Source organism: Bacillus rossius, chromosome 5 (assembly GCF_032445375.1).
Source record: "Bacillus rossius redtenbacheri isolate Brsri chromosome 5, Brsri_v3, whole genome shotgun sequence".
NCBI classification, from domain to species: domain Eukaryota; kingdom Metazoa; phylum Arthropoda; class Insecta; order Phasmatodea; family Bacillidae; genus Bacillus; species Bacillus rossius.
The window spans coordinates 50,731,870-50,751,122 of record NC_086333.1 but is presented as its reverse complement, the minus strand read 5'-3'; the positions used below and the strand labels follow the sequence as shown (position 1 = coordinate 50,751,122).

Here is a 19,253-nt window from a genome sequence, read left to right as displayed (position 1 = left end):
AGTTTGAACTTATTAAGTAAATATAATTAGTGATCATTGTTAATGGTAGGGTTATAAAATTCAGATAGATGCTGATTGGGTTAGATGTGTTCCAGATATAATTCTGAAATAATTACGGCTTATCTGTAAGAATTGTGTAACTATTCATGCCCTTCCAGAGCATGAACAGTGATGTCCCAATTCTCAGTGGATGGTTGATAGTGTTACACTCCTCAGTCTTTCCTGATGACTGGGGGTAACTAGTGGATCTTTTGGTTTCAGAAGGCAAAATAATGATTTCATCTAGACATTAGTTCCTCTGTTTTTATTTTACTTTTGATTATTTTCACATGGATTTTATATAAGTTGATTGACAAAAAAACATATACAACATGGATTTAAAATCACATTATTAAAAGAATGGGCTGGCCCTTATTACACAATTAAATAGATCTTTAACACATTTTAAATAAAGTTCGTAACAATAAACATGTTAAGGAGTTGCAGGAAACTTCTGGCTGTCTGATCTGAGCAACGTCATGATTCCATGCTAGTCCCAAAAGGTTTTAAAAACTGAAGGGCTGGCGGTTTGAAGGATGCTGGACGAAGTGGAACAGCTGACGGGACGTCAGAGGGCCTTGGTCATCCAGCCCGTGGAGACTGATCTGGTCCTTGGAATGTGTCCGGTTCTTGTAAACTGCTCTGGTACTTGAACCCTGGTTCGGTACTTGTAAACTGGTCCGGTACTTGTAACCTGTCTGTGAACAGATCTGAAACACATATGTTCAGGACTGATTCACAGACAGTTGGTGAAATAGGCAAAAAATGCCTTCTAGTCACGATGATGGTTGGGGAGTAAAGGTAGTAAAAACTCACCAAACAGGGTGATGTCTTCCAGGATCTGCCCGGGTGTTGAGCACACGACCCGTTACGGATGTTTCATGATTTAAAAAAAATTAATTATTTATGATGACTATAACATGACTACTCGAGCTAGATCTACACGGACTGACTAACGCCTAAACACTACAGTTGTGGGAATCATCCCTTGGCTAGTTTATCACATCTTAAAAGAAAAACGGAGAGGCCTCCTGATGACGTAGATGCGAAGTAGTCAGCCCAGAATCGCGGCGCACAGTAAATTTTGGGCGGCAGAGACTTGTGATTAAAAGGCGACGTTAAAGAAAGAAAGGGGGGAGGCTTCGGCTTTCGGACCGAAAGGTTCCCAAAATTACCGAGGTGCTTGTCGAGGAAGGCTGACTTCGATATCTTGAAGTTGGTGGTACCGGCCGATGTCAGCGCGACCTACTGAGGTGTGGCTGAACCGAGTAGAGGTCGACTCGCATGAGGTGACTGCTAGCAGCATTGGGCTTATTGAGCGGACTGAGCCGGCGCTCGGGTGGCCTTGGAAGGAACTACAGGGTACTGGTTACTGCGGGAGACACCAGAGGGCAGGTGTTTAGCGGGCGTTCAAACACCCAGGGGAAGTGATTCGAAAAACTACCGCCAGGTGGCATAAGTATGTACTTTTGGGACTAGTGTCGTGGCCTTGGGGACAGGTCAACCCTGGCCGGGGTTAGTGGCCGGTCATCGCTCTGGGCCAGTGTTCCCAGGAAAACTTGGAGAGGTGGGGGGTGTGGGGACTGCTGATGACTGTGGGAAAGAGGCTCTTCTGAGCCCGGAGGCGTGACTGTACGTTGGTGAAAATGACTCTTGTCAGCCTGCCCCGAGAGCTTGCAGGACATAGCAGTTCTCGTCACGGATTGGAGGCGAATTACAGGCGACGTTCGTGCACCAAGGCGGGAATAAACGGATACCAGTCTGACTGGCAAAGACACTGTAAAAATCCGATCTAGGGCTGGGAAAAATTGGGGAGACAGGTCTGACAAAGGTTGAATGGGAGTGTACAGGAGGAGGAACAAGTTTAAGCTCTTGCAGCAAAAGAATGACTGGTGACATTATTTAATTTAAAAAAAAAAAATTGAAATTTAAAATTGTGCCATAAATATTAGTTAGCGGCACAATATTAAATGGTAAAAGCTAGAAAAATATTTAATTTTTTTTTCTGCCCAAATAAACATCGCCCAAACACATTCCACAATCCACGTGCCTGGCCAAATAAATAAGGGTCTTATTTAAGTCCAGCTACACTCCGGCATCAAAAATCATTATAATTTGAATGTACAAGTGTTAAATTATTTTTAAATCAAAAGTGAAAATGTATTTTTATTTTTAATATTCTTTTAAAACAATTTTAAATGTTATCATACTGACTAACAGACAAAATAATTCAAGGTCTGGGAGCTAGACCTCGTGTGATATACCTGAGTTATAGTTGGAGTAAGTTTATTTGTTAATTTCTGTGACATTTAATTGGATTTTCTTATTACAAAAGACTGTTGAAATTTTCTTGTGCCTCAACATAAATTTCCCAAACTTGTATCCAGTCGATATATTATAGTCTTGCAAGTTGGTGTTTGGTAGGGTATTTACTGTCATGATTTTAAGTCAGTATTTCATGAGAGAGAGAGATTTAGATGTCTGCAAGTATTCAATAAATATTAAAAATTCATTAATAATTTGACATACAATTCAACATTACAAATTGAATAATTGTTTTAATCATCATTACCAACAGATACACCAAGTGGAACTCATTCACAAAAAAATTTAATTGAAATAGAAATAAGTAACCTGCGTGAAGCTTAGATGATTAATTTGTGAATTTTTTTTCTGCAGCATACATTAATCTTTATGTGTTACAGATAATCTGTAATTATAATTAAAAATTATTAATAGTGGTTTTTTTTATGTGTATAATCAGTTAGATCAACAAAATTTTCAAACTTAAAATTTTACTGGTTTGAGAAAATGCATTGCCAGGTTTTTTAATTTTCTTTCATTTTACACCACTTTATTATGGTTTTCTATTTTTAATTTTACTTTATTTTATATTAGTTTTTCTTGGACTCCTATGAAATGTGATAAAAAGTTTCACTGTATGTTAAACTTTGATTAGAAAAATTTTAAATGTTTGTGAATAATTTGATATTCAATTTGAAATTCAATTTAATTAAAAACAAAAAAAAACAGGATCCTCAGAAGCCTTCTAGAGGTAATCATAAATGTTGATTTGTTGTTTAACAGGTTCTCAAGCAGAGAGGTGAAACCATATCCAAACTTAAGGAATTGAAGACAGAGCTGGAGCAGAGGTGGGAAAGCGCGTCTTCGGAATTGCTGGGGATTCGCGAAGCACTTTCTGAAAGAACGTCTGAGCTTGTGCAGAAAGACAACGAAATGAGAGCTTTGGAGCAGCAGCTGCAGGCCCAGATGGAAGAGCAGCGAGCAGCGAGCCTGGAACAGCAGGAGGCGATGGACTCAAAGGTGCAGAAGGCAGCGGAAAGGATTGCAGAACTCGAGAGCAGAATCGCACAGTTTGAACAGGAGCGTGAGGAATCGCAGAAAGAAGGAGGTAAAAATTTTTACTTCACCTTCCAAGCTCATAAATGTTAGGGTGCATGAGTACTCAAAATTTTAAGCAGAGTCTTTTAAGTACTCGACTCGAGCCTAATTTTAAAGCGTGAAACATTCGAGTGGTTTACTGTTTGGTCTCGGGAATTGATAAAACACTCATGAAACATCACTGATACAAACCTGGAGTATTATAGGATTATATACCTAGTAATTGTGAAGTTTGTACAATGCATTTCAGTAGGGAAGTGATTAGTTGATGCAATACTGATTAAAAAGGTAATTATTACAATTGAAGTACTTCAGCATATGATCCTTATGTTATACCACTGTTTCATTATTATTAACAGTGTAGATAATTTAGTATTGAATTTACTAATTTATTAGTGATGGTGGCTGATTTTACATAATCTCGTACTGCTGTATTTATGATTTTAATTTTTGTTTGGACTTACAAACACAATAAATATAATTTCTATGCAAGCGCCTTACTCAAAATTTTGTAAAATTCGCTGCAGTAACAATGATTTTTTTAAATGGGCTTTGAATATCCTTTTCTACATAATTATATTTATACTGTGCATCATTGAAAAGAAATACACATACAAAATAAACGTCTATTTTACAGTTCGCCTAGCTGAAAATAATAATGACGCACTTCAACAAGAAATGAAGACAAATGAACAACGTTTTGATGAATAATCACGGATGAAGCACCATAGTTACCGCACAAACACAATAGTTACCATAAAAGAACTACAGTTACTGTAGAAGCAACATAGTTACTAACTGAAGTACAATAACTACCACAGATGCACCATAGTTACCATAAATAACCTGGGATATACTGATCAACTTAAATGTTACATCACTGCTACTTTACCTACAGAGCATAAGCACAATATTATCCTACATACACCCAGAATAGTGAATAGGGCAATAACAAACTTGAATATTTAAAATAGCAATAAAATGTTAGTATCAACGTGAAAAACTGTTTTAATTTTAATGTTCCAAATTAACATCCTAAGTTTTAAGTCTTTAACTGCAATGCAACTGGACACATATTTTAGTTTCCTTGAGCTTCATAAAATAATTTGAAAGAGTTAATGCTAGTTTTTATTAGTAGGTACTAGTTGCTTACAAATTTTTTGTAAGAAAAATTCAAATACTTACCTTAATTACATGGAAACATGTACACAGTTGTATAATTATTTTGTAAATCAAAATACTGTAGGTAGACATGTAGGCTATTGTGGAAGTTAGCACCATGATAGTGATATAAAAACCATATAATGAGAGACTATGTACAGTAATATTTATTTTAGTGCCACTATTTCGTGTTAGTTGAGCTTAAAAGGAAAATGCAAAAAAAAAAAAATTATGCTCACTACTTGACTCAACATTAAAATATGTTACTCATGCACCATATCAGCAGAAGTAAACATGCACAGATATAAAGTTATCCGAGAAGTGTCTGTGCACCAGTTAAAAGCCTTAATAACTTTGTACATACATATATGGTTTTGTCCATACTTGTTTAAAGACCAGGTGAATATTTTGTTTCTGCTTCTTGGCATTCAAGAGCACTTTTAGTTTGCCCAGAGTTAATTGGGAATTAAGAATTAAGACAAAATATAGCTTATAGTTAAGTAATGTGTATAACCGTATGCAAACTTTATAGGTTAACAGAAAATCATAAAAAAATACTTCTATATGCTAAAACTTTTAACAAAGTGCTTGTGAATATACATGCACTCTATCTAATAAGTATGAATTAAAGAATAAATTTTATCATGAACTGAAGGTACTGAAGTTCATTTCACATTATAAAATAAAAATTATGTGGTTTAATTTCTGTATCATTATTGCCAAGCAGAAATTAGTTCCTAGATTTAGCTACCTACAATTATGCATTTATTTTTTCCTTCTTGTCTCACATCTCTGAGGTTATATTCCCATGATCTGGCACAATAGTATTTTGCTTGTGGTCACAATATCACAAAACATTTTTTTCCTTGCGCAGTATATTTCATGAGGAAATTTCCATGTGATATTTGAGAGAACTTATTATTCTTTGAGCTGCTTATGATTTGGTGCCAAGGCACGAAGGTGACCAGGTAGGGCAAATTTTGCACGATTCAGGGCAGGTTCTCAGGTGCGGCATATATCAGGTTCGGGTGCAGGGATCTGCAGTCATGAAGCAACAGATGAAAAGGCTAGTCCACATGCAACATTTTGAGCAACAATCTACCTGTATAGTTATTATAACTTTGCAGACAAAACAATAACAGCACCAACCATCCACACACACAGTTTTACCAGCTATTAGTACGAGACAGTCGTTGAGTAATGATAACTTTAGTTAGTTTTTGTAATCTGTTTTGGTGAATCTCAATGGTCCAAACATGTCGGGGAATGATGTTGAAGGTGGTGCTGGCACTGGATGCTGAAGAGAAACCATTTTTTTTTCCATGTAAGGTTATATTGTGAATTGCAAGAGGCGAATATGAAGATTGACACAATTCCTTATGTATGGACATAGGTACATACACACTCATGTACTACAGGTATAGTCACTCCACTCATCGAACTGCACTATACTCTTTACATTTAACTCGCAACAAACAAGGGTAACTTTGGTATAATATATTAAACAACCCTATCAAATATTCTTTAGAGCACTGATGAAGGTCACTGTCTTTAAGTTAAATAAAAATGTTGTTCATGTGGGCCACTCTCGAACCAAACTGCGGTCTAAACGTTACGGAAGAACTTATCTGTGGACGTATATTCAGTTATCTGATTAAGCTTTTAGACGTGACAACGTCTAATAAATAGATTAATGCCGGCTGCACGCACGAAAAAGTGTCCCGTTACACACATTGTCCTGTTGCGCTCATTGTACGCTTGCGCCGCATCTATCTCTCTTCCATTCGATTGGAACAACCATCGATTTGACTTTTTCGAGGCACATTAAACTTGAAACACTCCCATTCGTTTCCTACTTTTCCTATCATCGTCCTATCCTTAGCAGAATAACACAGATTGGAAGAAGTTAAATAGCAAACATGTATAAAAGTTATAGTTAAAATAATCTCTTCGTTAAAGTAATAAACATTTTGAATTATTGAGTGCAAATGAAAGTAATTTTATCAATTAAATTGTAGATTTCATTTCACTCCTTTTTTGTATCCATAAAAAATAGTGATAATTCAATAAAAATGATTCAATTTTATTCATAAAAGCATGCAAGTATTTCATCAATGTTTTGTTATGACGTCACATTAAACTATCGTCCGTAAACCAGTTTTTTTTTTTTTTTAATTAGTCTTTCATCTTCGTGTTCCATCTTTTCACAGGACTGTGCAGTTCATTAAACTGCGCAGTTTTCCTGCCCACATGCTACGTCTTGACTGCAACAACTTGAACTGCACAAGTAAATCTTTGCTCAAAACGTTGTGTGTGGACCGGCCTTAACCAACGTTAGCTGGTGGGCAAGCAGTTTTAGCAGTTTCTGTTGCAGAGAAGATAAAGCAGGGTGACAGGCTTGTGCTGCCACTCTGGCTGATAAGTGCTGAAGGTTCTTTACTCGACCGTTATCTACTAAGAGCTGAACATTTGCATGTGCGCCCCGCCAGTTCTACTTAGATGAGGGGTAGGCGTGGACCGCAGCTACTGGACTCCGCTGTTGATGAGCAAGGGATGCTTCTGGCCTTAGAAGGATGACTCGATTACTCAACTTTAGTTTACAAGTTTGTCTTGTATGAGCACCATGTTGATCTTAGCCGCTATGCTTTTGCGTGTACAACTATAGCTTTCAAATTTTTTAAGGTTGGTGTTAGTGATTTTGTTTTTTTACTTAAGTATTTAAATATTTAATCACATTTACTGTTTGTAACATTCTTTCGACAGGAAAGTTAATTACAAGTATTTATTTTCTCCGTGATAAGAAACCATCAGAGTCCCATTTTCTTCGCCACAATGAGCATTAAATGCATAGTCTTTGTTTAAGTCAAAAGATTGTCTTTGCTTCGAGAGTTTTTTGTCGTGCTCACTAACAAATTTCACTATTTGTCCACAGTGGTGCCAGAGATGAAGCTAATAGGAGGTAACTCTGAAATCAATACAGAATTTATTCACACACATTTACACGTGCACATGTGCTTACACTTATGCTTACATGCTAACACATGTGAAGTCTCACAGCTGAATGGTGGAAACTTATAGTTGTCTAAGTAGCAAACTCGACATGTGCACACACATGCTTAGCTATTCTCGCACAAACATGCTTAATTTAATTGCTTACGCTTACATACCTGCACACACTAAGGCACATATACGCAGGGCTTTGGATGTATTTTATCAACACCATTACCAATACTTAATATCTAGGTTACTTTTTGTGCACTTGCTAATACAGTAGTGTCTCAATTAACTGAGTTTTGATTAACTGAGGTTCTGTTTTATCCAACCCCAACCTAAAGTGCCATTCCTGGTAAAGTCTTGGTTAGAACATTTTCTGGAGGACCTCGAAAATGAACTAACTGTTGTTGAAAGCCTAACAAAGTTATCATCAATTATGCAATTTACTGGTAAGTTAATCATAAAGTGATGTGAAAGAATGTACACTGAAAAAATGATGGAAAAACATCACCCCGAAAAATGATACCACTGGGCCAACTGAAAATCATTAAAGATAGCCATGTTATCCCAGATTTTTTTACCTGAGGTTACTGAGTTCTACATGAACTCTGTTTATTGAGACCCTACTATATCCTGAAAAATTTACTTTTGGTTAAGTTCTAAACAGTTTAAATCTTTTAAATTTTATCTTACAGTACTAAATGTGTTATTTCACGACCCTTAACTAAGTAAAATTATGCAATGTATGTTTAGTCGCAACAATGTATGTTTTTAGCTTGGCTAAAAGACGACCTGACTTGAACATTACATAAACACTTAAAAAAATAAATTCTGAAAGTGTTTGCCGAAAAGTTTTCATAGATGTTTTAAATTTCAATGTTACATATGAATTAGTTGGACAGTATTTATTGAATAAAAAGATTAGTATAACTTTTAGGTTGGTTTATTTTTAGTTCTCACATAAAAACAAAACACCTTCCACCATTACATGATCTTCACAATGTACACACACAGTTTTCATAGCAACCTCAAAAATTAATTTTCCCTTATCGAAAATGGAATGTTCGTCAATTTTGATGATGCCGAAAACGTTCTGCATTCTCACATAAATGTCATCTTGCAAATAAGTCGAGCATTCATTTTGTGTCAATGGTACAACCAAGGCAACGTGTCCTCTTGAGATGGCCGCTAAAAATCACTAAAGCCCCATCGTGAGCCAATAGCCATAGTCTGTGGTTGCAAAATATTCTAGTTGAACATACACGGAACAAAAAGGTTGACAAACTGCACAACCCAGACCACAGTTGTTAAATTAGTCCCTTAATGCATAATTATTTGGCGTGAGAGCCACTACCTGATGCGACCTACTTAGTCCACATCGAGCAGAGAACTAACGAAGCATGCAGTTATGTCCAACAATGCAGGGGGGAAGGTAGCTGCCTGGCTCCATCAACCAATTAAACAAACATAATAGTTTGGTAACATGTATCGTGTGGAAATTATCTTTTCAGAGATCTACTTTTAGCTTTAGAACTTAAAAATCAATATATTCATGCAAATGGTAGAGATATTTCATATCATATTTGCTCTTTATGATTTTTCTAATTACATAAATATAAAACCTCTGATATAAAAAATTTAAGGAATTGTTAAAAGGTGCTTTAAAAGTCCTGGAATTGTTTCATCAGGTATTTGTATTTACCTTGGAAGGTATATATAAACTGTTTTACTAATTTACATAATTAAAATTTATGTTAAATTGCACATGGAAATTGACACTACATTCACCCATTGTCTATTTGGTGCATTTCATTTAAGGTTTAAAACTCGTAAAAAGTGCATGTTTGTAAATATGAAAAACGATTTTGGAGGCTGTGCTGAAAGTCAACTCAAGTTAAGATATCAAGGAGCTAAGTTTGGAAATGTTGCCAAAATTTGCTCTCATCAGAATAAGTTAAACCACATTTTCTATTTGTAATCTTTAGTTGTTTCTACACCATTAAAATTACATTCCCACACAAGAAACGCTAATGCATGTTGGCGTTATTTAAGTTCTCTTACTTGTGACAGCTTGTTATTGCTGCATTGTTTTCTAGTTTTTTTTGTGGGTCCTTGTTCAGTTTCTGTAAAACCATAAGTAGCTTTGTAACTGTTAAATCAGCAACACATCTAAGGAGTCTGACTGCAGTTACCTTCTGCATTCAGATGTGGATCTGGAGTCCAAGTACGGTGGGGGGTTGTTTCATGAAGGTACTAATTCGTACTAAAGAGTACTAATTTCCCAAAGTTTTATTACCAGTTGGATAGGAAAAAAAGAAGAAAAACGTTGCTGTGGTAAGAAAAATATTCTTGTTATAATCATGGTCAGAAAAAAAAAATTAGGAGCACAAATAAATCTTTGTACTTTTTCCTTAGGGCCATACATATCCAGTGTGAGAATGGATTTGACTTTTTGATGGATTAGGTTGGGATGCTAATTATAAGTTACCACAAATTCTTGGTTCCTTTACTTTTTAGTCTGTACATATTCACGTATCCATGCCACCTTTCATCCACAATAAAACCAATTGAAGTGGCTCATTTTTAAATCATTGGGCTTAACTGAAGGGACAGTTTTAAACCAGCCCAATTATTCTGATATTGTTTTATATGGAGTCCAGTGGCCTTGTTGATAAGACATAAAAAACATGTGTGTGTGGAAACATTCTCGTAATTATAAATATCTACGAGTAGTAAGTCATTTATTTTGCATTGGAAAAACAATTACAGTAGAGCAACCCTCAACCGTAATTCCTACAAACGGAACTCCCAATATCCGGAACTAATTTTCCAAAAAAATTAAAACATTACAAAACATCTCCAAAACATTTCCGCACTGGAACGAAGTGTTTTTGCTTTTGCCTGACTGTACATGTCTTGTAGGCGCACGCGCGCACGTCTGTCAGAGAGTTAATTATAGCCAGTCTTTCCTGCGCATTGCATAAATACACCGCTGGTTTTCGCGTCGGACGTGAATTACTATAAATATGTTTATGCTATAGGTAGTTATATTGTTTCACTATGTCAAGTAAACGGAAAATTCCGGCCGGCCCGAGAGTATGTACACCAACTCCCACTCACTATACACGCTGACACACGTGATAGCAAGAAACATTTGCTTCCAACGTGTGATGCTTTCAGTTTGTAGACAATAATTTAGTGTACAAATATGTATTATGTACATATTTATACGTTAATATATGGTTAAACAGTCTACATTTACCTGTATTTCTCTATCTCTGTGTTTTTAAACGAGATGCTTGAAGTGTTATTCTTGTGTATGTGAAATATAAACTGTGCGTGGCAGTGACTATACACTCTCCAGGAAGTGTGAATCACTAGCATGTCAACACAGAAGTAACACAACACAGCTGTAGTCGTACTACCTCCCCCGAACCCTCTTCATCGTCCTCTTCGCTCACGCACGCACCCACCCACAGTGATAAGAAACACTGCCTGCCAGCTTGCTTGAATGAAGATCATTCAACCGGCCCGGAGGCCGGCCTTACCGCAACTCCCCTTACCTGGAATTTTCCCATAACCGGAATAGACCTCCCCCCAATGATTCCGGTTGAGGGGTGCTCTACTGTACTAAATACACAGTTTTCTAATTACTTGCATCATTTTGAATACTTTGTTACCATTAATTTTGCCACATGTGTGATGTGTCTTAGTAAGTGTTTAATTTTCAAATTTACCATTAATATGCCTAAACCATTAGCTGATTTCATTACACAGCTACAAAAATTCCTTTCCCGGTTTAACGCAAGCAGATAAATAAGTAATTAGTGTAGCGATACAGCACAAATTACACCATCAAAACAAAATCTGTGAGGTGAAATTCATGGGTTTCGTTAAACGTATTACCAATTTATATTTAACAATAAGATTGTCCAGCCTAAAAGATCTTCAAAAGTCAAAGCATAAATGAGGAAGTTGCGCACGCAAAGTGGCACATCAAACTGTTAATGGGGTTGTAAAAAATTGCAGGTGAAGTACACAGTGAAGTGATGAGCAACAGCACTATCAGCAAGGTGGAGGAGACTGCCCGCCTGCGAGATTTGGAAGGGTCATTTGAGGAGCGTTTCACAAAGGTAAGTTGATTAAGGCTCTACTCCACCCTGTTATAATGTTCCTGCTTATACTGGTAATGTCATTTTTTTAATGTCCAAACATTTTCCCCATAAGGACAAAGTATTTATTTCCTGCATCTAATGTTTCATAAATAGTATATCCTGCTTATATTTTTGCTTCTAGCGTGTTTTCAGATGTACATACGCACGTCCTACAACATTTTAGTTTGCCAATATTCCACTATGACAAGAATAAAAAATTAAGTGTTTTCTATTGCTGATAAAGTGTTAATTTATTTCATAGTCATCGTCACAAATCGTGAATTCTTTTAAAATAATTTGGCAGTGTGTCTAAAGACAAATAAAATGGAAGCTGGAAGCACAGAGGAGATAAGAACCAGAGGCGAAATCAGCTGTGCACACCCGAACTCGCCGTGTTGACACATCGTAGGCTAGCCGCCATTTTTGTGGCAAGTATAATTCTGGCGTTGGTATAGCGTTTTAAACTTTGGGATGCAGCAGAGATCAGTTTTATGAAAATGAATGAGTTTCGTAAACGTGTTGGAGCCACTTGGTGCTCGGCACCAAACTGTTCAAACAACAGTGGTCAACCTGAAAAAAGAAGCTTCTTCATATTTCCTATAGATGAAATACTTTAAGTAAAAATAACGTGTCAACCTAGTACCTATAAGTTCTGCAATGTTGATTCCACAACTTGCAAAATGTGGCTGTTACTTTCCTTCTTCTATTTGTTATCTTAATTATCAGTAATATTTTAGAGTGTAATGTGGGTTTGTTAACTTATGCAGTAAACGAATATAGGAATTATCGCGATTAAAATTGGCCTAGTGTGTTAAAATAAAATAGCTGCTTATAGACCTATAAGTGTTCGAGTAAAACCATCAGAGTGCTTTAAATTTAAGTGATGGGCTAAAATTTTCATTTTTGTATATGTACTTTTTTCATGTGGGTACATATAGTGTTGAGTAATGATTTCATAACATTGAAACATAATCAGTTGTTACCTAACCTAAGGTAAACGTAACCAAACATAATTGTAATCTAATAAACCTTATCCCAATGTAATCTAACCTTATCATACTTAACAAATGAGGGTAAATATTTCGTATTGCGTATCCAGGTGTATCCAGATATACCTTTGATCCTGATGGCATGATCCTGTACAACTGAACCTGTGGTGCATGATGCTTTTTTTTTAGCAGTGGGGATGAGCGTAGCGCGGACACATTTTACAGCGTGAAAGCTGATATAAATAAATATAGTTTAAAAAACTAAAGAAACATGCTTTTAAAGATTATCAAACTAAAAAGTTAAAAATAATTTTAAAATTTAATTTATGACAATAGTATATAAGCAATACTAGTATAAATGAGAAAAAAAGCTTGAGGCGCTTTGTGCCATATTTTTTGTATATTAAGCGCCCCATGCTTTTTTCTCATTTATACTAGTATTGCTTATATACTATTGTCATAAATTAAATTTTAAAATTATTTTTAACTTTTTAGTTTGATAATCTTTAAAAGCATGTTTCTTTAGTTTTTTAAACTATATTTATTTTTAACTTTTTAGTTTGATATTCTTTAAAAGCATGTTTTTTTAGATTTTTAAACTATATTTATGTATAATTATCATAGGGAAATGAGTTACCGACACTACCTATTACCATCTGAGATAACTATTTGGAGTTGCAACGTCACAAAGAAATGGTAAAGTCTCTCCGAATCATTTACAGTTATATGTATGGATATAATCTTAGAATTTACCAGGAAAAAAAAAATTTTCCGGCGTGGCCGGGAGTAGAACCCTCGATCGCTGAATCCGAAAGCTGACGTCTCAGAAGTCGCGCGCCTTAGACCGCTCGGCTAACGAACGTGATGAAATTGGTGGGACATTTTACAGTGGTGGGCCACTCACACATAGTCGAAAGAGTTACAGACGGACAGACAAACATACAGGTGAAGCTAATATAAAGCATGTAAAAATAAATTATTTGTAAGATAAATTACATCAGGTTTCGCGCTACGCCTCAGCGCTACGTGTCTCTCTCACTGCTAAAAAAAAAATAAGCATCATGTACCACAGGGTCAGCTGTACAAGACCGTGCCATCAGAATCATACCATCAGGACCACAGGGTTAACTTGGATACGCAATACGGAACTTTCACCCAAATGAGATTAAGTTAGTTCTTTAGTAAAAACAGGGATTTTTTTTTTCAAGACTTTTGCACGAGAAGCTATTCCTTATATTTATTATATAATTTGAATTTATTGCAACAGGTTGACTACCTACTGCCCTAGAACTAGGCCTAATACTTTCCATGCTTTACTCACTTTGGTACGTACCAAAAGAAAGGAATGATTAGTGTGCACGTCATTTGTGTATTTTTTTTTTTTAAATATTTTTGGAGGATCAAATGCAACAAATTTGATATAGGTCTTCCCACTATTTTTTCTTGTATGCAGATATGGTCATGGATTGTGTGCTGAATAACCTCTGATTTCACGCAAATAAAATATTTCGTAAGTTGCCTATGCAAACACGCCGTCACATAGGCTCGTCACTTAATTAAACACGCTCTAACTCAAAAAAAAATCACCGTCTCATAATACTTCACCACTAGCCAATCTACGCATGAATCGTAACTGAATGCATTCGTTACGTATGGTCCACGCATTAAACCTTAATGGCAAATTGAATATAATTATGTGTCGAGTAGAAATTTTACGGAATAATGATCCATACTTCAGGAAAACGTAGCATTCAACATGTGTTTATGAGCAGCGCACACGCCACAAACATGGCGGCCAACTTTTCGACTGTCTGCTGTCGAGTTCGCCAAGATCAAAGAGACCGCGCCTCTATTTCGTCTCTGGTTCACTTATATACTCTGTGCTGGAAGCATGATGAAGTGGAAAAATTGTTGACTCTGTTAAGAAAATTCCAGCATAAGTGGTTTTAAATTTAAATTTGTATATATAGGTTTATGAGTCAATTGGTAAAAAATGTAAATTAAATTGATATTTCCTGCTTATAATGTTTTTTCCTTATGCCCATTTGAAAAACATAACAGGGTTCTACTGTATTGCTTTTTCATGCCACCATTTTCCACATGGGACAATTTGTGCAAATGTTTCTTTGTTTGAACATTGCATATTTTTTTTTGTTTGGTAGAAAATATTGTTGCCAGATATATACACTAATATGCTCAAGCAAATAATCATTAATACAATTTTTGCTTGACAACATGTATCATGATTAAAATCCACAGTTCTATTTCTGTATTGAACATCTGTGATATGCATAGTTTAATTTTTGAAATATTTTTTTTCATAAAAATGTGAAATATGTAAAAATGAAAAAAAAATTACATAGCTGTTAAGTCAAGACTTTAACACTAATATTTTTTTTTTAAATTTAGCAGGTTTTTCATAATTCCATGTTTCTTTTTTATTAATTATTATTTATTATTATTTTGGTTTCATATTCTTTGGCTGAGCAAGTTGGACTTACTTTCAGAAAGACCTGGATTCGTATCGCACGCCATTCATCTGGATTCTGATTTTCCATGGATTTCTGAAACGGATCCAGGCAAATGCTACGAGAGTTACTTATGATAGGCCATAACTGATTATTTTCCCAGTTTCCCTGTCTTGTAATGTAATTTGTCAGAGTACTACATACGTACCTTACCTTCATATTCTTGGTAGCTTCTTGCACCAGGGTTTGTTTTGTGCGATAGGTCTGCAGATAGTGGTCAACTAGTAAATAATTTCCTTTGCATACTGGTTTCCGCGACATTTGCACTGGTGTTGTCATAACTAACATATTTTTGTGTTAATGATCCTGTTATTAGGAATTACATTTTATGGTGGATTGTGAAAATCCTAAATATAACATAAATGTGAGGCAATATACCATATAACACTGAAATGCAAGAGTTAGTACACCAGATAACTTTAAAATGCAGGTTGAATCATAACTTAAAATGGAATTTATACAAAAGTTTACTTAAATCCAAACTAAATATTATTTATCATCTTAAATTCAACGAATTTCACTTTTTTTATTTTGCAGTTCGTAACAAAATTTTGAGTACATATGAAATTTGAATATTAATTATGTTACTATGAATTATGAAGATTAATTTTGTTCCTTGGTTAATAACATATCTTGTAGTATTGCCTTATTTTAACATTTAATATTCTTAAGTGTACTTAAAAAAACACAAATTCTTGCTAGTTAATTTTTTTCAGCTGAGTAATGTTGCCTTAAAAATAATTTATTTCAGAAATTCACATTTTATTTCACTCAAAGTAAGACTTTTTTTTTGTGAAAATTCAATTAGAATACATTTTATTATGTATGTTTAATATTGCAACATTGTCATATTACAAAATTGTTTGTAAAAATAAATCCAAAAACAATGAGATTTTCCATTTAAAACACAAAAATGAGATAAAAATAAAACCATAAAATATGATCAATATGAAGTATTTAACCTATTGTACTTGTTAATGAAGAAAAATTGATTTGCAGCTGCGAATATTCACTGTGAAACTTAAGAAGAAAGCTTCTGACTTGAAGGAGCAACTCGCCCAGAGTGAAGCAGAGAAAGCCAAACTGGTGTCTGAAAAGGCAGAACTTCTGTCGAAAATTTCTGTGATGTCGGGCCATACGAAAAATTTGCAGGTGACTTACCTACCATTTTATGTTGAGTGATTGTACCAATTGAACCAATGACATAGCAACAATTCACTTTTTGCTCAGTAGTGTGTGTGTATCAATAATAGTGTACTTATAAATTTGCATGCAAGCAATTATTTATATATTAAAAAAAGTTTTTATCTAGTATAACAAAAACAAGTTGCCCACTTAAAAAATAAAGGTACACCATTTATCATGTGATGTAGTATTCTTGCAAAATTTATGCAATTAAAATTTCCATGTAGGCTTTCAAATACAGATCTCACGCTTGTCCAGATGGTTGTAAATGTGCTGCATCTCTTGCAGTGATAAACTGATTCTATTAGTAGGGGCAGTAAAAATTAGCATCTTGTTATAGATGCTATATTTTTGCTAAATTACACTTAATTTTTTTAAAATATAATTTTCAATACAAATCCTATTTTAGCTATTTTTTCAGCTAAATTAGTTTAAAATGTCATTCATTTGTAAAGATATCCTTCATAAGATGCTATATATTTTTGACAATTTTCAAAATTGCTGTACAAAATGTATCTTTTCACACTTAGTTAGAAACAACCCTGTATTGTAGATTTTCAGTGACCTGACTCGCTTTATATTCCTACTACGCAGTTTGTCTAGGACACAATGTGTATGTATGAGTAAGTTACTTCACCTATATCTGTCACGACTAATCATCACTTCAGTTAATAGGTACACAAACACAACACCACAGATTTTCTTATCTCACAGACGAAATATGTATGGTTGGCTGTTAAGGTGTAAACAAACAGATTGCACTCCATTGCATATTGCTTAGTAGGAATGTGAAGTAAACCACACAGAATTACGGTATTGGCGTTCGTCCAAATGTTACATGTGAACTGTGTGGTGATTTTCTGGTAATTGTTCTCTACACTAGTTTTTGTGACCTGCATGATTCATGATCTTGCCGTGTCTTTGTAATGCAGCCAAGTTGAATGTAGTATCTAAAATAACTTCAAAATATAAGCCCCACCCAATTAATCCAGTTAGTCAATTTTTTATTCTATGAAGTAAAACTGCGACAAAATGATTGCTTGCATGTAGCACTAGCAAATTTTTTAAGTAAAATTAACATTAAAATTTTATGTGTTTTTGATCTAGAATTAGATGCTAATTTTGGAACAAATTGATGCTAATGTTTCCAGCTTCTATCTATTAGTCTTTCCATCGTGAACATGTGACTTGCTTTGTGCACAAAACATAAATAAGGATTAAACAGTTTTTATTTTTGCAACAAGAAATAAAGTGAAACAAGAAATCTTTTGAAAAAGACTGATATCACTTTCAAGGCGTAACATTTTAAATATTTTTAGGCTCATGGAAATGTTGGATAAGTATGAAAAAAATATGTACTTGTCAAAAGTAATATTTTAAACAAATTGATAAATGTATTTATTTAAAAAGATATCCTTAATTATCTTTGGCAGGATTCAATTTTTTAAAGCCATCTCTGCAAAGAGAAATTGGCTAGTGCAAAATGTATTTATCTTTATAGGAGTGCCCAGAACTATGTACTTCATAGTAGTACTTAGCCACTATGTCACGTAAACCATATTTTTCACGAGAGCAGTTAAAAATATTTTTAATAGTTCCTCACTTATTTACTCAACTATTTTCTACCCAAAGTATATGAATTTTACATTTTGTAGATCTTAGTGTTGTATGCCACTAGAAAGAATATTCGTATATGTATTTTTATTTGTGTGTAATGAAAATAGGCTTTTAATCCAACAAAGCATTGGCTCTTTTTGTATCTAAATTATTTTTAGTTTATTGTGTTTTGGTTTTGACTTATGTTATTTTACTCATTGAATTTTGCAGACTCTTCAGCAGGAATACGACTGTCTGCAAGATCAGATAGAGGCTGAAAAGTCGGAAGTCAAGTCCTTAAAGAAGATGCTGGAAGCTGCAGTAACTGAATCAACGGCAGTGAAACTGGAATTACAAAACTGTCGAGAAGAAAAAGAATCATTGTCCAGAGAGCTGGAGAGTTGTGTCAGAAGCAAACAGAAACTGGACTCGTCTGTGAAGGAACTGGTATCTCAAGTGCAGAACTTGAAGAAAGAAAAGGAAGCAGAAAACATTGCAAGGAAGGAAAAGGAGATGTTAGTCAAGAGGTTGGAAGAAGACTTGAGACTTAAGGAAAGTAGGATTACAGAAGAAACTGAAAAGGCCAAAGCTTTGCTTGATAAAATTGAAGAGTCAAAACAAGAGTGTGTGAAGAATAATGTGCTTAACCTTGAAATGGCAGCCTGTGAGGTAACTTATAACTTCTCTAGTCTTGCCACATAAATTAAAGTATAATTAAACAAAAACACAAATTTATAATCTAGTAAATAATAAATACCTGTTCGTTGTTTTCCTATTATAGGAACTTCTTGTTACAAAATTCTGTAATCACATTATGTTCTCCTAAACTCTGTTACCATACCAGACTCTAAAGTTGCAAAACATATTATAGAATTGGTTCCTGTCTTTTTGGATCTAATGAATTCATACTTTTCCTCTAAAAAGCTGTTTCTATTAAGCTGTTGTGATGGGGAAACATTTTGGTTATTATAGACATAGTGCCCTGCTTTTGATGGTTTTCTTTACTATTTTACAAAGCATCACAGTGGTCTCACATAATACTATAAAATAAATTTATGTTTTTAATTCTTCCTGCATTTCACAAACATGTATGTATTTCATAATTCTATGAAAAATGTTTAAATTAGGTTTAATCTGTGGTTAAAATCAAAACATTAAGGTTTTTACCAGCGCAAGTTCTTGATTGGTTTTCTGGCTGTCAAAGA

General features: G+C 34.7%; 1 protein-coding gene across 2 annotated transcripts in view; it reads left to right on the top strand.

The window, feature by feature from the left end:
• The window catches only part of LOC134531785 (GRIP and coiled-coil domain-containing protein 2-like), an 83,375-nt gene that overhangs the window by 36,251 nt on the left and 27,871 nt on the right, over positions 1–19,253 (top strand). Inside the window, exons 8-12 of one of the 2 annotated variants that reach the window (XM_063367702.1) lie at positions 3,127–3,451; positions 7,535–7,561; positions 11,626–11,729; positions 16,267–16,419; positions 18,280–18,717. In XM_063367702.1, coding sequence (XP_063223772.1) covers positions 3,127–3,451; positions 7,535–7,561; positions 11,626–11,729; positions 16,267–16,419; positions 18,280–18,717 — 1,047 coding nt within the window. The remainder of the gene's footprint in view (positions 1–3,126; positions 3,452–7,534; positions 7,562–11,625; positions 11,730–16,266; positions 16,420–18,279; positions 18,718–19,253) is intronic. The other variant, XM_063367703.1, reaches the window with a different exon arrangement.